At 32.2% G+C, this 25654-nt stretch overlaps 1 protein-coding gene across 32 annotated transcripts in view; it reads left to right on the top strand.

Annotated features, from left to right (window-relative positions):
• The window catches only part of STPG2 (sperm tail PG-rich repeat containing 2), a 531130-nt gene that overhangs the window by 405025 nt on the left and 100451 nt on the right, over positions 1–25654 (top strand). For 5 of the 32 annotated variants that reach the window (XR_012023487.1, XR_012023486.1, XR_012023490.1 and 2 more), the window contains exon 13: positions 21656–21708. The exons of 18 other annotated variants lie outside the window; for them this stretch is intronic. Coding sequence is in view for 6 of the 14 variants with exons in the window: in XM_072810722.1 (XP_072666823.1) it covers positions 21656–21708 (53 nt within the window). In the remaining 8 variants the exon portion in view is untranslated. Of the gene's footprint in view, positions 1–8317; positions 8343–17425; positions 17503–21642; positions 21709–24556; positions 24808–25654 lie in introns of those variants that run through there. 9 more of the 32 variants (XM_072810724.1, XM_072810720.1, XM_072810714.1 and 6 more) reach the window with 6 other exon arrangements.

Here is a 25654-nt window from a genome sequence, read left to right as displayed (position 1 = left end):
TCCTTTTCTCATTTTTTCCACCTGGCTGTTCCTGAGTTATATCCTTTTATAATAAACTGATAACCTACTGAGTAAAATGTTTCTTTTTTCTGAGCTGCTCTAGCAAATTAAATGAACCCAAGGAGAGATCATTGGAACCTCCAGTCTATACCCAGTCAGTCAGAAACACAGGTGACAACCTTCACTTATATTTCGCATCTGAAGAGTGTAGGGGAAGCCACCTTGTAGAACTGAGACCTTAAACTGTGGATCCACACTATCTCCAGATAGATAGTGTCAGAATGGAGTTAAAGTGTAGGACACCCAACTGATATTGGAGAATTGCTAGGATGTGTAGGGAAAAAACTCCACACTTTGGAATTGGGTGCAGAGTCTTACCCATCAATAAAAACTGTTAGGAACCTAACAATAGTAGGAAATTTCATTGATCTAATTAAGAGGATTTACTCAAAACATACAACAAACATTACATTCATTGTTATAATCTTAGAAGCATTTCATTCAAATTCAGAGAAAAGACAAGGATGTCTCATATTTCCACTCCTATTTAAGGGCATAATGGTGGCAAAAGAAAAAAAAATAGATAATGGAATGGATTTATAAAGATTGGAGCAAGGGGATGGATGGAATTTTAAAGAACAAAAACTATGATGATAAAGTTATCAGGTGCATTTTTAAACTTGAAAACTGATGTCATTAGCCATTGGGTTTGATGGAATATGTGGGAAACATTAGTGATATATACATAGAAAATTAATAAAATGAACAGAAAGGTCAACAATTGGTATTATTTGATAATGAATTTAACATACAAAAAGCTTATAGGCAAATAATAAAATTCATAACAGATTCTGACTACCTCTAGTTGTAAGATCATTATATAAAAAAAGATTGCATTTCTATATGCCATCAGTGATTACAAAATGTAAAATTTTGTTTAAGTTACTACATGAGTAGCAATAAAATATGAGATACATAGAGATAAATCTAACACAAAAAAGTATAAAAAAAAGTATATGGAAAGTCATTATAATAACCTACATAAATGGAGAAATCTACCATCCATGAATAGGAATCTTCTTAAGTCTGAATTCTCCCAATTCTATCTGTAAATTTAATGACTTTTTAAAAAATATTTCTCAAAGAACTTGACAAGATTATTTAAAATGTAGTCGAAATAGTAAAGAATGTATAAGACGCTCCTAAGGAAGAACATTGCAGGGGAATTCCTATACCACAGAAGAAGATTTTATAGTGCAATAATAATTAAATCAGTGTGTAGGGATAAATGCACAAATCAGTAGATTAGAATAGAATAGCTCAAGATACACTTACATACATACAGGAACTTGATATATGAGAGATGTGGCTTGATGACCATCAGGAGAGAGTTGGTAATTTTGAGACCTATTGCAGCAAAAATTAATCATCTATATGGGAAAAAGATTGACCTTTACAGTACACTGATGCAAAACTCAATTCTGCGTAGATAAGTATTTGTTTTGAAAAGTACAATTTAAAAGCTTTTAGAAGAAAACATAGAAGCTATCTTTGTAAGAATTTTTACTTTTAAACAACTCACAAAATGCACATAATATAAGGAAATCTGGATGACCAAATATCTAACTAACAAAATTCCAGAAACAGAGAACAGAGCAAATTAAGGCAAGAAGTTTATCAAAATATGAAAATTTCTTCCTGGATTTAAAGACATAAATCTCCAGAGTGAAAAGGCCTACTAATGTCCTGGTACAATGAAAGGAAAAGTAAACAAAAACAAATGCACAAAGAAACAAAGGCATATTCTTTTGAAATTTCCAGAACAACTAGAATAATGATACCACCAAAAATCTTAAGGTCAATTTAGCTTCATCTCATCAGTTCCATGCCCATGCCATGATCAAATTGGCTGCTAAGTGATTCTACTTTAACCAAATATCTCACATTATTCTTTCCATTTCTTCTGCTACAATGTAGTTAAGTCATTATCCTCACTTGTCTATATTATTTTAATAACCTCTGAATTAATCTTTGCCTAAAATCTCTCAGCATTCTAATCTATGCACCTAGACATTCAGGTTAATTGCGTTCAAAATTACTTTCTGATTTCTCTTCTCTTTAAACTAACTGTAGATTCCTCATCTTGGGTTTTAAGGATAGATATGAAAATACTACAACCCTAATTTTTAAAATTTTCCTCACTGTGCATATGTATACCCCATGCTTTAACTTTTGTGTGTGTGTATATGCATGAATATATCCTCTAGTCACTGCCTCGTCACTTTGTCATTTACTCATACTATGTCATCCACATAGTGTCCTCTCTATATATCTGTAGAAACCCCATCCAGCCTTCAAAACCCAATTTAAATACTACCTTCTTTAAGAATCCTTTATTTAATCCTCCACAAATGTGAACTAGGCATTTATTCCGTTGAAGATCCTTATTTACTTGAACAATTTCAAAATATTTGCCTTTTTTTTGCTTTACATTATAGCTAATTGTATGCTGGTTTTATGTAATTTTAAGCCCTTTGAAGAAAGGACTTCATCTTATACATGTTTATATTTTAACATCAAGCATGTGCCTTGCACATAGGCAACATTTAATAAATATATGTTGTTTTGAACTTAATTTTTAACTTTGTTCAATTAGTATACACTTTTAATATCAAAAAGAGAAAGATTTGATTAAAAATTTCAAATTATATTCACAATAAAAGTAAGCTTTATATGTGTAAATTAATTACTTTAGCTTGATGAATTGAAACCTCATAAAAATATTTTGGCATATAAAGACATTGTATATAATAATTTTGTTATTCTGTTAAGTAATTAGCTTTAATAAAACAAAGCTTCTAAACAACCATTTTAATATTTTGTTTTTCATTTCTTAGGTTTTAGAAGTGGATAAGTATAATCTCCTAGTTAATAAATGAAAAAGAACTACTGATATTAATTTGGGTTGTCGGCCCCAATATTTAGATATTTAATTTTTTTTCCATTTTTAATATTATCATTTGAGGATTAATCATACTTATTAGAATGATATTATTTTTCTATTGCCCTTTTTGATTATTATTTCTTCTGAAGTTTGTCAATGTAATTTATTTGTTAGAAGAATGTATTTTAAGGTATTTCCTTTCTATATAATTCACATGTTTGAGTTTTGGGCACTTTATTTAATTACAAAAAATTATTTAAAGACTTCCAGGTATTTCTCTAAATTTTTCATTAAAGGAATACTAAAGGAATTATTGAAAAGTACAAGTATATATCATCTAGCTAAAAACAAATTTTAGAGCATTTCTTATTGCTTATTACAAATCATACTCTGGAAATATTAATGTACATCTTATGAGAAGGCAACATGGATTAGATATTAACATTCTGACTGATGACATTCACAGGATTAATAAGATTAGTCTATGCCTTCTGAGGGAACCATGATTTGGATATTGATAACAAAAAAAGGAAACCAATTTGGTTGCAGTGAACCGTGGCATACTAGGGTACAACATGTGCTTGAAAGAAATAAAAGGTACATTGTTCAGAATTTTATCCCCTTATCTCTTATTTCACATCATTTTTCATCTTCAAGTGTGATGATCTGTGGAAGAATCAGGTTATCCAAAAAGTGTACCATTTATTTATAACTACAAAATTTTCCCAAGCTGCTAAAACGTTCCTTCCTTTTATTTTAAAAATCAAGCAAGTCAACCTATGGGCTGACTCATATGAGGATAAGATTACATAACTTAGGTTTCATTATTGTGTAAACTAATTAAAGTTGGAGAAAATGAAACAGCAAATCTTCATCCTTTGCTGCCACATTTCTCCCACTTCTATTCTGTATTCCTGGTCTAAGTCCAACTCCCAGAGTTTGTTAGTGAAAATTGATTTATAAAATATAAAAGTCACAATTTCATTGAAATTCTATTAAAATATTCTTATAAATGGATCTGTTCTCTTTCTAGTTTTGAGTTTCTTCATTGTCATAGGATTATTAGCTGCCTATTTTCATTTCATCAAATCAGTTTCTTTTCTTTGAGCTATTTTTAATGTTGTCCTATGAACAGTTTATAGGATTATTCTGTAGGTTTCTGATACTGAGGTATGCAACTATAATATGTATTCTAGATACAAACTCACTGTAATTGTGTAGTGAAGAATTTTACCTCCTAGTTTTCATATGTAATGTCTTGTACTCATCCCAAAATAGCAATGGCCTATTTTCTTGATGCATATTAATGTAAATCCAGACAGCAATTAATTTGCTTTTCAGTTCATTCTTTGCTTTCTTTATTCAAAATCTGAGAATAAAGCTACATCATGTTTTCTCCTCAGATCTTATCTTTTAGTAACAAGTTTGGTATCACTCAAGTATATATTCATTAATATTATCAATTTTCACATCATTCTATGATATTACATTGGTATCTTTTTTTTTTTTTGACATTGGTATCTTTTTTTTTTTTTTTAATTTTATTTATTTATGATAGTCACACAGAGAGAGATGAGAGAGAGGCAGAGACACAGGCAGAGGGAGAAGCAGGCTCCATGCACCGGGAGCCCGATGTGGGATTCGATCCCAGGTCTCCAGGATCACGCCCTGGGCCAAAGGCAGGCGCCAAACCGCTGCGCCACCCAGGGATCCCTTGACATTGGTATCTTATAGTTGAGTCAGGTATAACCTCTTTGTTGGTTCTTTCACTGTGTATGTGCATGCATGCTATAGACATATGAATTATGTGGATGTATATTTATTATAGGTATACATATTTATGGTATTTGTAAGCTGAAGACATCTAGATGGACTAAATATAATCACCTAGAGCAAAAATTGGCAAACTATAGTCTATGGGCCAATCTGGTCTGGTACATGTTTTCATAAATGAAGTTTTATTAAAACACAACCATAGTAATTTTTAATATATGTCGTTTCTTGTACATTTGCAGTACAAAGGCAGAGTTGAGTTGTTGTGACCAATATTTTATGATCCACAAAGCCTAACATATTTTCTTCCTAGCCTTTTAAGAAAAAGTTTGTCAACTCCTGACCTAGATAATTGTTTATATGATTAAGTGCTTCATAAATATTTGTTTAATGAATGAATTATAAAATTAATCATTACATTAATGAATTTGATGATTGTAAGGTTAAAAACATACTCATTCATGGGTTATTATTATTCACCTTGCTTTCATTACTTTAAAATTTAGTAGTTGTGTATTTTAACATATAAAACTACAAAGATACTGATACAAATAGGTCACATTTTTTTTGTCTATGTAACGGCTATAGATGTTCCTACATAAAAACAATGCACATACATATCCAAAGTTAACTAGGTAATCATTTAATTATTTTTGTGATTCTTTTCAGAAAGTACAATCCATATATAATTACATACACATACACTAATATACACATGAGATGGTGTGTATCTCTATTTTACATCTATTTTACATCTTTTTCTTTTGAAGATTCTTATATCAACACATAGATGTCTACCTTCTATCTTGAACTGTGTAGTATTCCCTAGTGGTCAGCATTCTATAACGACGGCAAGGAATCATATCCCACTTCCATCACTTTCTAGCTGTAGAAACTAGGGTAAGAACTCATGTTTGTAGTTTTCATCTTTAAAAAAGGCATACCTGATATATTTGTGTGGGTCAGGTAAAATATACAAATTAAGTGCTATCAGAGCAGGTAGCATCGAAGAGTGTATGGCCTGTGTTAGCTGTTGGGGTTTTTTCTTTTGCTATATCATTGTTGGATACTTTAATTGTTCCCAACATCTATGCTATTATAGTTTTGCAAAAATATCGGTTTTTTTTTTAAAAAAAGATTTACTTATCTATTTTAGAGAGAGTGTGTGTGTGTGTACCAGCGTGGGCAGGGAGGGGCGGAGGGAAAAGAAGAGAAAAATTTAAGCCGACTCTGCACTGAGTGTGGAGATTGACTTAGGCCCCGTTTGGTGACCCTGAGATCACAACTTGAGCCAGAACCAAGAATCAGGCGCTTCACTGACCTTACCACCCAGGAATCCTGTAAAAATATCTCTTAATAATATCTTAGAAAACTTTGATAGTCATATCTGTAAGCCGAATGGCAAGTTGTGAGTTTTCTGTGTCGAAAGGAATGTCAGCCTCAGTTTTAAGAAAATACTGCCAAATTATTTTTTTAGTAATGGTGCTCAAATTTGTATTCTCACCGATGGTGTATTGGAAAGAGTTTACATCTGCCTTCAGTGGGTATCACCAAACTTTTAAAAGCTGTCATTTGGATTGGTGAAAATGATGCTTTTTAAATTTACTTAGTATAATAAAGATGGGCTACTCTTTTCATATATTCATTGTTGGTTTGTGCTTTTTGGTCTATAAAATACTTATTCATATCCTGTACCCACTTTCCACTATAGCACTTTATCACCTTCTTAGTAGATATGTGTGAGCCCTTCAAAAATTAGCCCAATACTCATATGGGTGTTATATGTGATAGAAATAAGTAATATATGTTTTCAATTGTATTTATGACATTTTTTTCCATAATGGAGTGTTTGATTTTTATCAAATTTATCAACCTTCTGGAGAACTGATCCTGATTTCTCTTTCTTTCTTTCTTTCTTTCTTTTTCTTTTTCTTTCTTTCTTTCTTTCTTTCTTTCTTTCTTTCTTTCTTTCTTTTTTTTTTAAGATTTCATTTATTTATTTCTGAGAAAGAGAGAAAGCACAAACAGGGAGGGGTGGAGGGAGAGGGAGAAGCAGACTCCCCACTGAGCAGGGAGGACTGATGTGGAGCTCAATCCTAGGACTCTGAGATAAGGACCTGAGTGGAAGACCGGTACTTAATGGACTGAGCCACCCAGGCACCCCTCTGATTTATTTTTTATACACATTCCTTCTGTGTCATATTATTATTTGTACTACCATACATTTCATTATCTGACTTGAGAAAGCAGACCTCAGGACCATCTCCTCTTAGTATCACAGCCATGATTAAGAATACTTAAAGGTGAATGGGACTATGAAATTCGTTTTTATTTAGGTTTATTTATCCCTATAAATGTGTTGATGTACACAGCCATCAGGAATCCATTCAGCATTAAGGACGATCAGGCATAGTTCTATGTAATTGTTCAAGATTCTTGAGAGATTCTTTTAGAAAATGAACACCTACTACATTTCATATTCTGACTGTGTTTAGGCTGGGGGCTTAGGTTGGATGTGGAAAGTATGACACAGACACTTATGATATTTTAGGGCTACAAAGACTATTAGAAATGCCTCCGATCTTCTTCAGATCTAAGAATAGAATCTTGGACCACTGACCTCCATCAAAAACACCACAAGTTAAAACAGGATTACAGAACTTGCATACTAAATCATGTTACCCACATTAATTCTTAATGTTACCTGTATTATTAAATTTGACTATGAAAGAAGGGTCCCTATGCAATAAAATACAGGTTATTATTTCAAAAATTTGAATATTGTTGTAATCCTTTTAATATCATCTTTGTACTTCTTTCCATGAACTTATAAAGTTATTTATCCATAAAATATTGTTGAATATTGTCTTAAAAATAGCATAGCACAAAGAAACTTGTTGGTAAAAAATAATGTGACTGGAAATAGTGCCTGAATATATATTATGGTACTTCTTAGCAAATTATTAGGTGTTTTTAATACTTTTGATAATAATCATTTTAATATTTGAAGCATTTACTTACTAATTTTAAAAAAAATTTATTTATTTGAGAGAGAGAGAGAGAAACATGAGCTGGGAGGAGAGGGAGAAGCAGGCTCTCCACAAGCAAGGAGCCCAACACAGGGCTCAATCTCAAGACCCTGGGATCATGACACAAGCCAAAGGCATGCTCTTAACCAACTGAGTCACCCAAGTGCCCCTAAAGTACTTAGAAGAAGAGAGTGATTGTAAGTCTGAATTTTATTATTCATTTCATTCATCCATATGAATGAAATATTACTGAATACTAGTATGTGCTAATCATTCTGAAAGATACTATAGTGACATTAAGAAGAGTGAATTATGAAGCCAATTCATTAGACACTTGTGTCTTACTAGAAAGGATAAAATAAACATTATCTATATGGCCATGTTGATAAGTGCCATGCCTAAGAAGGGTGCAAAATCTGTATACTGTTATAATATTTTGTTTTAATCATCAAATGTGATTTATAACTCTCATGAGGAAAAAGAGTCTCATGCTTGTATCCATGTGTCTGCTTTTTATGTGGTTTCTTCTTCCTTGATAATGCTCCAAGATTCTTTTTTTTTATTATTGCAGAATTTTCTTTACCAGATGATTAAAGGTAAGTTGTCCAGAAACAAAGTCTTTTAGTCTTCTTCATCTGAGAATGCCTTTATTTCCCTTTTGTTCCTGAAGGATAGTTTTGCTAGGTATAGAGTTCATACCCACAGTTCTTTCTTTCAGCACTTAAAAAACATTGTGCCACTTCTTTTTCACCTCTGAGGTTTTATATAATTCTGCTGCTTTCCTTCTGGGATTCAGTAAATATGAATGCTGGGTATTTTCATATTGTCTTTCAGTCTCCTTAGGCCTCTCAGGCTCTGTCCATTTTTTTTAGTATATGTTTCTTGGATGAGATTGTCCGAGAATCTGTCCTTTGATCTGTCCTTAGTTTGATTGAGTCTATCCTACTCATCTCAACTCTACTATTGAGTCCTTCCAGTGAGTTTTCTCTTACTGAACTTTTCAGTCATATAACTTTCATTTAGTCTTCTTTAATAATTTATTGTGGAGATTTTCTATTTTTTATTCAGTATAAGATAATTTATAATCGATTGTTGAATAATATTTATGATGGCTACGTTAAAATACTTGTCAGATAATTTCAGTATCTAATTTATCTCAATTTGGCATAAGTCTTTTTTAGATTGTGATTATCTTGGCTTCTAGTATGATTGTTGCTTTTTACTGTATCCTAGACATTCAGTTTATTATTATGTTTTTTTTTCTATTTTGTCTGGGTCAGATATAGACATAGATCTATCTGCTATAGATAGGTAAAGATATAGATATTTTGTCTATATCTTTTATTTTAGCAGGCAGTCACCCTGTTTAGATTTAGCTTACAGTTCCTGATTTAACTTTGAGGGGTTATGGTTCTTAAAACAGCTTAATCTTTAGTGATTTTGCATTGTCTTATTGATATTTTTGGCTTATCTGGTACCCCTGGAGCTCCTACTGGTTTCTTCTGAAGCTCTCCGAGTAGGCAAAAGTTGTTTCCTTGACAGGACTATAATCTTCTCTAAAGGGGAAGGAATGGCCTCAGACATGTGGAAATAAAGAGGTGCCCTGCTTGTATCAGGATTAACCTTTGTTTTTGAGAGATCTAGAACACTTCCCTGTCTGGGTATTTTTGTGAAAGGATCTTCCATACTGTTGGCTCTTGGCCACATTAATATTTTGAAGTGTGCCAGGAAGGGGAGTCCTAGGCTCACAGAGTCAAAGAGGCTTTCTGTGGGGGCTGCTTGTAGTGGCTGGATCTCTTTCACTGGTACTTTTCCAACTACTGTGGTATTTCTCTCTGGCTGAGATGAATCTCATGCCTAGTGGTAAAGGAGAGCACTTCTTCTGGTTGCTTATTGTTAGTGGGACTCTTGATTGATCTTCTCAATGGTGTTTTTATTGATCTTCTCAATAGTGTTCACTACCTTCTGTGTCTCAGAGGGATAAGAATTTCAGGCTATCAGGAACAAAGGGGCTTTGGGGTCTAGTCTCTATCGAGTCTGGTCTATGTGTTGTGGTTGGTTCATTCTAGCTAGTTCTACCTGTCAACTGTGGTGTCGGTGGGTGGGAGAGGAGAGGTCAGACCCACAGGGCAAAAAAAAAAAGTATTTTACTATTGAGTTTTGAGAGTTTCTTATATATTCTGGATAAGAGCAATTTATCAGATCTCTTTTGTGAATTTTTTTATGGTCTGGTCTTTTTAATTTCTTGATAATGACATTCAAAAAGAAGTTTTTAATTATGTTGAGGTCTCATTTGTCTATTTTTTTTTTTTACAGACTATACTTTTAATGTCATGTCTAACAAATGTTTGTTTAACCCAATGACACAAAAATGTTCTTCTATATTGTCTTCTAGAACTTTTATAGTTTTAGAAGTTTTACATTTTTTATGAAACTTTTTTATGATACTTTTTAACTTAATTTTTAAAATATGCTGTGAACTTTGGGCTGAAGTTCATTGAATTTTATATGATCATCCAATTGTTCTAGCACCATGCATTAAAAGACTGTCTTATCTCCACTGAACTGACTTTTCTTCCCTGACAAAATCACTTGTGAATCTACTTCTAGATTCACTATAGCTGTTTTTTCATTTTTTAAAATAACAGTATAATTAACATACAGTGTTATATTAGTTTCATGTGTACAATATAGTGATTGAATAATTCTATATATTATTCTGTTCTTTTTATCTATTTGACTATGTGTACCCAGTGCAGCACTATCCTAATTACTGTAGCTTTATGATAAATTTTAAAGTCAGGAAGTTCTCCAAATTTTTTCTTTCACAAAGTTGTTTTGACTATTTTAAATATAGTGCATCCCATTTAAATTCTAAAACCAGCTTCTCAATTCTATTTTTTTTCTAAATGCTGCTTGTTTGTCTTTTGGTTCAGGTGGTATTGAATCTATGGTTCTATTTAGGAAGAATTACTATCTTAACAATTTTGATTCTTTCAACTCATGAACATATGACTCTACTACTTATGTTTTCTCTAATTTCTCTCAATGGTACTTTACAGAACTTTATAGTTTATGTATATTGCACATGTATTGTCATAGTTGTCTCTGAGTATTTCATATTTTTTGTGAATGGCATTTAAAAAATTAATTTCTGATTGTCATCGCTTATACATAGAAAGGCAATTGATTTTTGCATATTGATCTTGTATCCTGCAATTCTGCGAAATTAATTTATTATTTCTAGTAGCTTTTCTTACAGATTTTACAAGATTTTTCTATATACATGATAATGCCTTCTGTGAATAAAGAATGTTTTATTTATTCCTTTCTATTATGGATGATATTTATTTTTTTCTGGCCTTAATTCATTAGCTAAATTTTTTCCATTTTTTTAATTAGCTTGTTTTGCTTAATCAAAACATTTTGTAAATTTGTAAAATGAAGGGTTAATGTTTTTTAAGTGGTTTTATCAACTTAATCTCTTAATACTTGCATTATTACGAGACTAGTACTGTACTTTAGTATTATAAAGGGCCTGCCAACTGACCAGTAAGATATAGTTACTATTCCTTCAATTTGTTCTGTGTGACTGTAGATAGAGTTCTTACTATTTTTTGTAGCTGATAATTGGGTGGAGCAGATAGCTGGTCACTATGAAACTGGGATCCAGGACACTGAATTTCTTCTTCTAGTGCAAGAAATTCCCTGTAACTCTGTTTGTAGTCTTGGCAAGAAAATGTGACAGCATAGATCATCAAATCTATATTTGCTTATAAATTGGCAAATGATAAGGGCTTTAAAAAGTACTATCACAGTAAGAACGCAAGGGAGTTTTCATCGGTAATGTCGAGAACTGTATGTTTATGCAAAAAACATATCTCTAGGGATGTTTCACTGATAAATGTACTATAGTGCCTCAGGAACAGTAGGAGATTGTCACATTCTTGATAATATTTGTCACTTTGTAGACCTTTTTTTCTCCCAGTTTATGACAGCAGTTTGCGTAAGACTGACCTCATTTATCTCCATGCTGCAATGTAAATAATACAGAGCTTCTTAGTGATCCAGTTAGCTTAAAATTTATATTTGGATAGCTTTTTTTTTCCTGTTTTTTTTCCATGTTGGAAATCCTTGTTGATACATGTTTATGTAATACATTATATTTCTGTAGATGTGTCATGAAAGAAAACGAATATGTGTGTTCATTTCGATTCCTTTTGAAATGAGAAAAGAGATGGCATCCTGTGTCTTCCTTCTCTTTCCAGCTTTTAAATCCCACGATGACTTATATAAATGCTACTGAGAAATAGGAAAATTTAACAAAGCAAAAAATGAACCATGTTTATATGATGGTTAGTTTTGTTATAAAGGAATTATATTTCATTTAAATATTGATTTCCCTGAGAAATTTTTCTTGACATGGAATGGTGACTAGAGTAGGTATACTGTTGACCTTTACAATATCTCATTTATAAAACCAAGGATGGAGGATGGAGACTCCCATCCTCCTTGCCCCAATGATTTGCTTAGGTGTGAGCACATGACTTAAGCTTTTAGGGTTATTAGTGTTATTTGGATGCATTCAGTAAATACAACAGTTAAAGTTATAATTGTACCACCAATAAATTTATCATTCTAGAATATATCTGTTACTCAGCTTTAAATACTATGTTTTGATTTGGGCTATTTCTTTCCTAAAATATATCAAAAACATTATTTTTTGAGAAATCAGATTTAAGTTTTGTTGACAAAGTAGATCTATAGATGGTTGATGAGAATATAAATTGACAGAGAAAAAGACAATGTGCAGATAAAAGAAACATTGAATCGTATAAACAAGAGAATTTTTATTGTAATAGTGAACATTTTTATTACTGAATTTGTTCACTTTTTTTCATTTCCTATTGTTTGCCACGAAATCTGTGACTGAAACAAAATTGTTGTGTGTTATATTTTGTTTACTATTTTTCAAACTTTTCTATACAGTAAATTCATTTTCTAATCCTCTAAACTGATTCAACTCATAATTTGAAAAGTGCACTGAGTAGGTACGTGCACATTCTGTAGGTTGTAGTAACTTATGGTCCAGGCAACAATTGGAAAAGTGTTGGTTCTAAAGTCAATAGCTGACTTCCTACACCATGGAGAACCCTGGGGCAGAAATAAGAGATGAGGCTGGGAAGAGGTTAATAGTTCCAGGAGTCACTGTTGATTGTAGCTACAGATCCTAGGCAAATTATTTTATGATATAAAGTTCTTCCTAAAGACAGCTAGTTTTGGCCAAATAATAAGGACAAAAAAGAAATAATCATTAAGTGATACGGTTATCTTCCCAATATGATATATGGAAAGTCTCCTAGAGCTACTAGATCTAGGGAGGGGGCATTCATGGCTGGGCTGAAAAGATAATGTGAAGAATCCCAGATCAATCATTATGCAATCATAATTCCTTGGAACTTCAACTTTTTCAAAATATCTCTTATTTTAGAAAATCCTAATTTCTGAATATTTTTCTTAGCACATTAGAGCTATTTTTTAAAGAATTGCAGAGGTCTGGTTTCAGGGTATACAGTTATCCTTTCCTGCAATAGACAATGTGTATATCCTCACATAATTCATATGTTAAAACCCCAATCCCCAGTTTGATGGTAATTAGAATTTAAGGATAAAACCCCTAGAATGGGATTAGTACCCTTTTAAAAGAGGATGTGAGGGATCCCTGGGTGGCGCAGCGGTTTGGCGCCTGCCTTTGGCCCAGGGCGCGATCCTGGAGACCCGGGATCAAATCCCACGTCGGGCTCCCGGTGCATGGAGCCTGCTTCTCCCTCTGCTTGTGTCTCTGCCTCTCTCTTTCTCTCTCTCTGTGACTATCATAAATAAAAAAAATAAAAAAAATAAAAAATAAATAAATAAATAAATAAAAGAGGATGTGAGAATACAGCAGGAAGGTGTCTCTCTGAAAACCAGGAAAAACTCTCAACATGAACCATAGGGCTGACACCTTGATCTTATACTTCCTAGCCCCCAAAACCATGAGAAATCTGTTTTCTGTTTAAGGCACTCATTCTATGGTACTTTTGTTAGAGCATCCCAAACTAAGCTATTTCCCATTTGTCTTTGACCATAGTTTTACAACAGTCATTTTCCATGGTCAACTGAAGAATGAAACTAATAAACCAATTCATGAGTTAAATTACAGTGTTTTAATAAAGCACTAGATAGTTAGACCTTATCATTAATTCCATATTATTTTTGAAAGTAGAGTGAGTCCAGACTCAATTGAAGCTATAATTTTTATTAGTTAAGTATAAATGAATTTATGTTTGTGTTGCCTGACTAGCTTTTTAAAAATGTTTGCACTGTTCTCTATAGCTAGGGAGTTGGGTCAAGTATATTTTTTACATAACTGTCTATCCCTGCTACACATTTATAAATTGTGCTGAAAATATATTGTAGACCAGAGTATCTTTGGTTGCCAAAACCCTAGTGCAGTGGGAAAAGCAGAGACTCTGGAGATAAGCCCGAGTTTGAATATTGGCTATATTACTTGAGAGTGCTGATGGCAAAAGGAAAAAAGAAAAGAAAAGAAAAGAAAAAAAGAGTGCTGATTGCCCAAACTCATAATCTTTCCATCTTGGCAGCATTTGTAGAGCAGTACTGATCAAAAGAACTCTCTGAGATAATGGAAATGTTCCATGTTATCTGTTCAATGATCAGTTAAAATGTGGTTAGTGTGACTCCTGAGGAAGTGAATTTTTAATTTTATTAAATTTAAATTTAAATAGCTACATGTGGCTATTGTTTACTCTTATTGGATAGCACAGGTCTGGAATGTAAAAGTAAAAAAAATAATCACCATTGCCACACCCTAAATAAACAAATAAAATGAAGAATAAGAAATTCTTAGCTTTCTGTAATTAACAGCTTTTAATCAAAACTGCTTATGATTTTATTTTCTTTGATGTGAAAAATAACAATGATATTTATTCCTAGGAAAATGCTAAGGAAAGCACATCTTTACAATGTAGGCATGAAAATGATCTTTTGATGCTTTTTTGAAATAACCATATCTCCATAAAATCCAATTATATTTCACATTATGAATCATACTCTCCACCAGCATGTCTAAAGAAGTAGTGAGAATAAAGTATTAACTGGCCCAACATACATCAAATTATGATTTTCTTACATTTAAGCATCTACCTAATATGGAACAGGAATGCATTCATAAACTTTGTTTTTCCTCTAAGGATGTTTGTAGTTATCTGGAAATTGGAAGCACTTATACTTGATTAGTAATTAAAATAGAACTTCTTAAGGAATTTAAATGACTCCGTGTTTAAGTATGTGTGTGGGAGAGAAACAGAGACACATAGAGAAGCACATACAGAGAGAAAGAAATTTTTTTTTAAGATTTTATTTATTTATTCATGAAAGACACAGAGACAGAAAGGTAGAGACGTAGGCAGAGGGAGAAGCAGGCTCCAGGCAAGGAGTCTGATGTGGGACTCGATCCTGAGACTGCAGGATCATGCCCGGAGCCAGGAGCAGGTGCTCAACGGCCGAGCCACACAGGTGTCCCAAGATAGACTAATTATCTACGTAGGAAATCAGTGACTGGTCCTTCTTAAACTGTCTAGTAGCTAAGTAGAAGAATATCATAAATTTCATTTATTGATAGATACACAATATCTATTTCTAGTCTATCAGGTAATCTTTATAGCTTGTTCTGCGTTAGTGATCACATTAATTATGTATATATTGATCATATTAGATAATAATTATAGCTTATACTATATAAATTACACTTGTGTATCTCCTAGGGATTCTAATAGGTTATCTTCTAAAAATGAATGAGTGAATATTGTCTTGTGACTTTATTGCAAACTAGATATAGATAATGAGTATCTTCATTTGACGGCTGCTAAACACTTACACAATTCTTATATTATTTTATGGGGTAATAATTTGTTATGTGTAACAGTATTATTTTGACTTTAGTTATTCACGTAGCTTGTTATACCCCAGTGAACTAAATTCCCATTGAAGAGTTAAAATGCTTACTAGAGTGATAAAAGTCACTAATATACAGTCAATCCAAACTTTCTTTCACTATATCTATGTGCTCAATCTAACAGATTGGACATTTATAATAGATGGTAAATAAAGCATTCATATATAATACTAAGTTTTGATCGCTGCATATGTATAAATCTACAATGGTTATGTGGAATGGTGGCTTCAATAAAAAACTTGGTAAGTTATAAGATATAATTGGTTTTTTAATTAGGCAGTTTACCCCAATTAGTCTGCAAAATTGTGTAAATCTGATTAAATGAGAGAAAATCAAGCTCCATTATTGAAGACCAAAGCACAAGCTTAATGACTATAGATCTCTAGTGTGGTACACTTGAAAGCACAGACAAAAAGTGATCTATACAAGTAAACAGATGAGCTAAAGTAAATTAAAAGTTTGTTTCTTTTATGAAGGCAGCAGCAGTTAAGTCCCAACTTCCTTCTTAGGAGATGAAAGCCCATAATTTTGAGTTTTCCCAGAAATAGTCAACTTTAGTCCTTTCTTAAACTTGTAATTACTTTAAAATGGAATTTAAATAAAAGTGGAACTTATAAAATGAAGTAATAAATTTAGCAGCACAAAAATCTTTCAAAGAAAAGAGAAAGAATAAAAACTTTATTTACCCTCAAACTCCTATTTGGACATACTTCGAATCCTAGGATTCAATCTTTTCTAAAGTGTTAGGATTGATCCTTTTTTACCCTAATTATCGTATTTTACTTTGGATTTTCAAGAGCCATATATTAGCACCTAAAAGAAAACATGTATTAGTTGATATTGTTTCCTTCTGTTTTCCTAAATACAATAGTTAGTAAAGATAGTTAATGTTTTAACGCACATAAGTAGTGTTTTGTATTTTATGAGCATGTATACATGTGTATATATTTATGTATGTAACATGTAACTCTTGAATATCTTAGTATATACTTTACTATAAATAGGAAAGCAATGTCCGGCACATTCAAATACCATTTAATAGCCATAACTAACAATCACTACTATCAACTTATTAAAAATGCATGAAAGTTCTTTGCAGAAGTAGATAACTTTTGTCTAGAGGACAAGTGCAATGTAAAGATCATATAGTAATTATTTATCGTAGATGTTTTCTCATTTTCTCACCTAATCCTGAGTTCTTGGCTAAAATAGATTCATATTTTATTTCTTTCATAACACAGGTAACTGTTCATTTGATGCTAATGAATAAGAAACTTCTAAATCCTTAAATCTTAACAACTTCTGTTTCTATGTTAATTTCTTAGGAACCTAGTACTTAAGTAGTTAAGCACTTAATATAGGTTAGTTCCATATATGTATTGCTGTAGGAAAAAGAACTGCTTTCATTATTAGAATTTCTGGTTAAGTAAATACTTACTAGAAACTCTTGCTTTGTTTGTTTCTTTGTTTTAGCCTTTGGAGAAAATTAAAGGAAATTGGCTTTCTATTACTTGGGGAAACTGGAAGTTGAGATATGGATACACAGATGAGGATGTGGTTTTTCTGATGGTGAATTTGATTCACATTTTAGAAGAGTCTGAGGTTTGGCTTATAAAAAATACTTTTGTGGGAGTGAGATTTAGGCTAGTCTTTTTCTTTCAGGTTTTTATCTTGGCAGACAGGGTCACTAAACAACTTTGAGCCAAAGAGAATAGAAACTAAGGAAATGCCTTGCCAAGGTACACTGAATCTGTTGCCCGCCCCCCCCCCCCCATACAGTCATCTTGCTTGCTTTAAATTCTTTTTCTTTGACAAGCTAACTTGAAGGGTTAATCTAATTAACAGGAGATATGATATATCCAGGATATTTTTTTGCCAACCTTAATTCTAATGAACTACTACAAAATTGAAAAATATCTATAATTGTACACATATCTTTTTTGATGACTTTTAACATCTTTTGCATTATGATTTTGAATATTCGTAATTACTGCTGAGTTCAGATATCATAGACTATTTTTTCTGAAACAAGATATTGTAGTTAGGCACTTCACAATTGGTATTGAGAGAAAACTTGCCAGATTAGTGTGAAAATATATAAAAATATCATTAAGCAAAAATTTTTAAATACTTTGAAGACTTTTTAAAATCTAAAAAATAGCAATGTTTGCTTTGAATTTTTAATAGGAAATTTCACAAGCTTTTTGGCCGTGTAATTCTTTATTCTTAGAGATTAGTAATTATGGTCCTAAACTGAAGTTCCATGAAATACCATGTGATAGGCAAAATAATGGCCCCTCCTAAGTGTCCATATCCTAATCTCCCCAAATTGTGAATGTTACCTTACATGGAAAAATAATTAAAGTTGAAGATATTGAGGTGGAGAGATTACTCTGCATTATCGGGGGGGGGGGTCCAAATTAATCACTTGGCTTTTTAAAAACAGAAAATCTTTCCCAAATTTGGTCAGATATAGAGATATGAAGAGGAAAAAGAATTTTAACATTAGCGACTTTGAAGATGGAGGAAGGGGTCCGTGAGCCAAGGGATATAGGCAGTCTCTAGGAGCTAGAGAATACAAGGGAATAGATTTTCTCATAGAGCCTCCAGGAATGAACACATCCAAGCTGACACCTTATTTTTAGCCCATTGAGACCTATGTTGGACTTTGAACCTATAAGAACTATGAGACATATTGTGTTGCTTACAGCAACTAAATTTGTAGTAATTTGGGAATGATGGTTTAATACTAACTTCTTTGATTTATGAAAAAAAAAGGATGTCTAGTAATGTTAGAGATGTTTGACAAGCTCAAAAAATATTTATGGATCTTCTTCTTCAACTTATGATAGAATTAATCCCAATAAACCCATCGTAAGTTGAAAATATTATGTCAAAAATTCATTTAATACACCTAACCTACTGAATATCATAGCTTAGCCTAGCCTTAGCCTAGGCTTTAAATGTGCTTGAAACATTTTTAGTAGCTTACAATTGTGTAAAATCATCTAACACAAAGCCTATTTTATAATAAAGTGTTGAATATCTCATGTAGTTTATTGAATACTATACGGAAAGTGAAAAACAGAGTAGTTGTAAGTGCCTTGGTTGTTTACCCTCATGATCATCGTTTGGCTGACTGGGAGCTGTGGTTCACTGCTACTGCCCAGCATCACAAGAGAATATCATACCATACATATCACTAGCCCAGGAAATGAGCAAAATTCAAAATTCAAAGTATAGTTTGTATACTTTGGAATTTATATTACTTTTGTGCCATCACAAAGCTGGGAAGTCATAAGTTGAACCATTATAATTTAGGGAGCTTCTTTCTGTACTTATATAGGGTAGGTAAAATTTTTTCTTTATTCTGTTTGGGATAGAGCTGAGTATTAGGTTGACTTAAAAAAATTAACAGGAGAAAAACATACAAATTTTATTTAATGTTTTTTACAGGTACATGGGAGCCCTCACAGAAAAATTAAGACCCAAAGAGCAGTTAGATCTAGGTGTTTATATATAACATGGAGTAGTAATTGTGGAAAAGTCATTAAAATATATGGGGAGACTAAAAGAAGATAGGGGTTATTTTAACAAATTTTGGGCAGTTTTCTCTTGACCTTAACTCCCCATTTTTGATGATAAGAATGTTCTTTTTCTTCAGGTAGGGCATCTTTCACATGCGAACTTTATATCCTGCTTTAGGAAGAAGAGAGGAGATGAGTGTTCTCCTATATGTTGCTTTCCAAGCATCTTTCGCTCAAAATACTACTTTTGCAGGTGTTGTTGGGATGGCTTGTTCTGCTACGTTTCACTTGTTAGGGTTAATACTAAAACACAGTTGCCTTAGCTCATAATGATATACAATTTTCACCAAGCTATGTTGCTGGTAGATGAAGAAAATAATAATGAATCTGTATGGGCATAGGGAATATTGAGTACCTTTTAAAAATTGTTTATCTAAGTTTTGAATATCATTAAGTTTTAAATTGCTTTGTCTTTTCTGTAGAGTGTGTAAAAAAATCAATTAATTGAAAGCTCAGAACTTTTAGTTTTGTTTGATTTAAATCTTTTTCTTATAATTACATTTTTAAAATAGTTATGGTGCTGTTAATAAATCCGTCATAAGGTCTTGTTTCTGTCATGTAGCTTTCATAACTAGCACTCTGACTTTTTCTTCCTTTCCTCCTCTGATTTCCTACATCTTGATTTAAAGCTGTCTCATGTTTTATTTGATGTCAGGCATCTGATAGAATTACCAGTATTGGTCTAATGATTACTTGTGTAGTTTGGATGAATGAATATGGTATTGAGTTGTAGAGAATATTTTGAAAATTATATTAGCTATTGTTTGTATTTCCAAATACATAGAATAATTTGTATTTTATCAAAAGAATTTTTATATAATATGTATGGGTTTGCTCCAAATACAAAAGCAATTTTCCATAGAAATTAGGAAGAAGTATAGATGTATAAGCAATTCAAAAACTCAAAGTAAAGAAGGAAATTAAAACTCACCCACATAGAAGACTGAGATTTCACATTGTATTTAGGCTTAGCAAATGTCTGAGGCATGTTTACTGAATCACTGCAGAGGTGAGCTAACAAACTGGACTTTCATTTTAAGACTACAAATGACTCTGAGGATTTTAATATTGTTAAAGGCAAATATGTCACTCTAAGTGGGATAAAACTTGTTAAAAGCTCATTAAATTCATTTAAAAAAATTCATTTTAAATTTATTTATGTATGACTTTGACTAATAATAGTTCAAATTTAGAACAATTACTTATCTTTAACACTAACCATGTTTTCCCATTTGCCACATTGATTTAAAACCTGTTTCTCAAAACTTTGACATCCATATACACTAGAAATGAATGGAAGTTTGGATTCTGTTTTGGAATTGAGCCAAAATATGCTTTAACTTCTGATCTCAAACTTTGGAAGACAGAGTGGGCAAATATTTATTTAAAATAAAGAAATTATTTTGAACATCATTGAACTTACCTGTGACAAGTAGTCATAGGATCATGCAGGCTTCCAAAGCAAACTGTCATTAGTACATCCATGACATTTACCTTCATGTTAATATCCAAAGATTCATTTCCAAATAGAGATAAACATATAAGATATAATTTAGAATTAATATTGTGAAATTCTGGCTTGTATTAAAAGGTATTGGAAATTGTTCTCAGATGAGATGTTTGACCTGATATAATAGCTATTGCATGTAAAACAAAACAAAACAAAACACCATTGCCAAGCTACTGATTGAAAAAAAGTCTTATCCAACCAAGAACAATAGGAATGACTAACAAACATTGGTTACAAGTAGAGAAAATAGTTTGATGGAAACTATGGAAGAAGTAACCAAATGGCTGTGTGTTAAGAATGCAGGTATTTGGAGGCTCCTGAGGGGCTCAGTTGGTTAAGTATTCAACTCTTGATTTTGGCGCAGGTCATGATCACAGGGTTGTGAGATCAAGCCCCATATGGAGCTCTACACTAGGTGTGGAGGCTGCTTAGGATTCTCTCTCTCCCTCTGGCCTTTTCCTCCCACCCCTCATCCCCATGTGCACACATTCTCTCTCTTAAAAACAAACAAAAAAAAGATGTGCAGGTATTTTTTATATGATACACCCTCTACAATCCTTCTGCCACTAGATTCCAGTGTCAAACTGAAAATGTACCTGCAATGAAAACTAAAAAGAGGACAAATGATTGCACAAAAAAAGAAGTAAATGCAAATGTATTAGGAATAAAATATATAATTGAAGTCAACACTCTGACAATAAACTTAAAATGTTTAGGAAGCATTTTATTCAAAACAGTGCACAAGCATCAGCTTAAGGGGTTATTTGCTTAATTTGCCTTACCACTGTGAAGCAGATGTCAAAAACAGGAGTTGAGAAAGATGGACACCTTGGCCAGTTAGTAATCAGGTAAGAACTTAATGACATCATCATATGTATACTTGTAGAATAAGCCAAAGGATACTTCCTCTTTCACCAGCTTCAAGTGAAAGCTATCATTTATTATTTTATATATGTACAGTAACAAAACACAGCTGGTATTATCAAGGAGTTATTGTCCCTGTACTATTATGTCAAATTTTTAATAAATAATACTAATAATGTTGGTAATAAAATTATAAAATAGTTAAGTTTATTTTAATTACATTTCAAATATATTAAACTACTGTAGATGTACATTTTATATCATTGATACCTGATTTTGGCTTCAGCTGTAATTTTAATGTCATAATTTTTTAACCTTTTATCTTTAAATATTTCTGTATTTACACTAAAGTTACAATAGTACAGATATTCTTTTATATGTACAAAGTCATACATCATGCCTCCTCTTAGCCCTTAAAATTATAGTGTGAATTTCCAAAGCATAAGGATATTATTTATAGAATCTAGTATAGCTATCAAATTTAGAAATTTGATTAATACAAATTAAGAAATTAGATAATAACTTTATCTAGTTAGAAACCCATATCTTATTTTTGTCTGTTATCCCAATTATATCCTTTGTCACATTTTTGGGAGATACAGAATCCAATCCAGAATCATGTTTGACATTTAGTTGTTATGTATGTATTTTCTTTAATCTGGAATAGGCTTTGTGTTTCATGATGGTTGATATTTTTGAAGTAGTTGAGGAACTTCCTTCACTTTGGTCTTTTCTAGTGATTCCTTATAATTAGAAGCAGATTATGCATTTATAATTGAAATGCTACATATGTAATAACTGTGATACCCTGAAAAGTACACATATTACATAAGTAGCATTCCAATTATAAATGCAGTTTTATCCATTGTCTTTACCATATACATACTGTTTCTTTTTTGTAATTAATAATTTATAAGGAGGTACTTTGAGACTATGTAAATAATTTGTTTTTCATCATCCTTTCTTTTCTTGTATTTAGCATCAGTTGATGGGTTCTACTTTATTAATTAATAGAATATAAATATTTGTTGAGATTACGTGTACTCACACCAGGGAATGACAGTGTATTTGACATGGTATGGATTTTATCATATGACAACTTGGGTACAAATATACATAGCCACTCTAAAATATACTGTAAGGTTCTAATGTAAAGTGACAGTTATTCCTTGCTAAGAAAATGTAAGAAAGGCTTAGGTTGAGTTAGGAAGTAATCTGTATTCTGCTTTAATCTAGAGTCTTCTTTTTTGTATGTCACTTTGTTCTTATTTCTGTGCCTTTCTTCCTTGGTGTTGGTATCCCTTATATCAGGATCCTTATTCTATTTGCAAGAAATTCTCAGTCCCTGCTAATGCAATTGCTCAAAGGTCACTTTAAGTACAGTCTTTATAAATTGATTTCTACAGTCTTTGCTTCCTTTGCTCCAAAATGCCCTGCAAAATGCTTTCTGCCTATGTTAGTTGTTAACCTCAAGAATGACTTTTGTGTATTTGTTTGGCCCTGCAGCTCCTTCTCTTGCCTGAGAAATTTGTGTCTGCCCTTGTGTCTTTTCTGCCATCTTATTTCTCTTTCTGATGCTGAGGTTAAGGTGATGTTTTATATTCTATTCCCTTTGGCAAGATGAGTCAGGTTTTGGGTGTCTAAGTTGAAATGTGATCCTGCTGTATTTGCAGTACCATGACAACAGAAGAATCTCAGGAGTAATCATCTTTACAGAGTTTTATTGTCACTGTTTTATGTACCACATCAGATGATGAAAAGATAGAAATGATAGCCACTCTGTTCATCTCATTTGACAAGTTCTGAAAACTTGTGTTATTTATCATAATTCCAAATATCAAGTGCTTCATTTATTTTGACTCCCCAGCCCCCCACCCTTCCGATAGCTGACTAGGGAATTACAAATCAGGAGGCCATCCTTCTAAGATTAGTTTTCTCAATGAATAACTTTACCCAGTTTATATAATTTGGTTTTTATACTGGCACGAACCTAATAAAGTATGAGTATATTTTTAAAAAAGGGGAGTTAATGCACTCTATTGATGTATAGATCTTTTCTGTTTGGTTCTTTTATTCAGTAACCTTTGATTCAATAGAGTGTGAACATTAAGAAAATACATACATATTTTTTCAGTCTCTGTCTTAAACTTCTATTCTTTTAGTTTTACAAAATAAATAAATAAATAAATAAATAAATAAATAAATAAATAACTGTAGAGACAAGAAGAGACTTGTAATTTTATTCCAAAAGTGAGAGAAAAATGATTATAGTGTTTTCATAGTTAGTTTGTTTCTCAAATAGGGCTAGATGTCTTATCTTTCTATTTTAGTTTAATGCAGTAAAATATTCAAGTTAGTGTTCTGGCTTACTACAGACTTGGTATTTTGTTGAGGGAACTGCATAAAAATATGTAGATTGTGTGAATTCAGGTGTGTGATGTTTTCAACAGCCTACAAATCATAAAATGCAATTTTCTCCTTTTAGTGCCAAGTTCATGATACTAAATGGCTTAGAAAATTGTATTAGGTAATTTTCTCTAGTGCATTTGATGCAAATTGCACTAATATTGTGAAGTGCCTTTGTTTAACACATTTTCTTATAAGTTAGATAAATTAAAATTTCTGAAGGATGGAATTGGATCAAGATGATTATGATTAGGGAGATGGCTTATTCCTCTCCAATAACATTAAATATGGTTAATTCCATGCATTACTGATGTGAACCTAAGTAACTTCACCATTTACTCTAATGACCACTTTCTTGCTTATCTTTTAGTAGATGAAGAGTGCTTTGTCTAATAGTTGTGCAATAAAATCTCTGTATTTCTGCAGATGTATGCAGGAGATGTTACCAGTTGCCATAAATATATTTTAATCACTCAAATTAGCTCTTTTTTGGAGATACCTAAGAATGACTCTGCTCATTTTAGAGGTTTTAAAAAATCATACTGGAATCTGAAGCAAGATAAGACTCTCTCGTGCTTTATAATGCTCAGGAAAAGGATACGTGTTATGTTAAAAAATATGGAACCATAAAGGCCTTTGTGGAATGAAAAATAGACACAGCTGATGGAGTGACACAAGTAGGTAATAATGACTTACCCAGAGCAAGAGTTTGTGTTTGTTGTCTCCCATCTTTAATGTTAGGTTTCTGTCTCACTCACCCATTTCTAAGAGACTATTTTCTTATGCTGCTCCTAATCTGTCCTGTATTACTGTTTTGGGATAAGAAATTAAATACAGACCTTAGAACTGTTAGGAAGTGGTGAGTTGAGGTTGAACTTGAATATATGAACTGTCTCATACCACAGAGTTCTCAATTACCTTAGCCTTAAAGTTGGGATAATGAGATGGAGCCAGTACTGAGAAAAACAGTGTATTATGGTCATCAGGCTTGGTTTGCAAATGCTATTAAATGGCCTAGCTCAAAGAGAAAATCATCCAGATTCAAGAGAGGGAGTCTGTGCCACAGTTATCAGAAGGGTCTGCTATTGATCAGGGCAACTTGGGGATTAACAAAATAGTCTTAGAAAGATGAGGAGATTCAAGAGAGGTAGAGGGATTTTCTAAAGATATCACAGAACTTGAGCAACAGATTAAATTTGAAGCTAGTTATCTGATACCCAGTCCAACATTCTTTCATATATACCCAGAGTCCTTTTTATCAAAAATAAAAGTAAATACTGAGGATTTGTAATTAAAGAGGTGATCTAGCAATGGTGTTTAAATAAAAGAAGTCCTAGAATGAATGAATAATTTGAGTAGTTTACAACCTACATTCATGAAACAATATAGCATATCTCAGTGTCACATGAAGAAATTTAGTAATCTTTGGTTATGATGAAAAAGGGATAACTTGGGTAAATCACTGCGTCTACATTAGTCTGGTGATTGTTTTCTTTGGTGATTATTTTCCTAAGCATTTGCAGC

This window comes from Canis lupus, chromosome 33 (assembly GCF_048164855.1).
Source record: "Canis lupus baileyi chromosome 33, mCanLup2.hap1, whole genome shotgun sequence".
NCBI lineage: Eukaryota > Metazoa > Chordata > Mammalia > Carnivora > Canidae > Canis > Canis lupus.
Note: the sequence above shows the minus strand (reverse complement) of the source record. Positions and strands in the feature narration are given on the sequence as shown.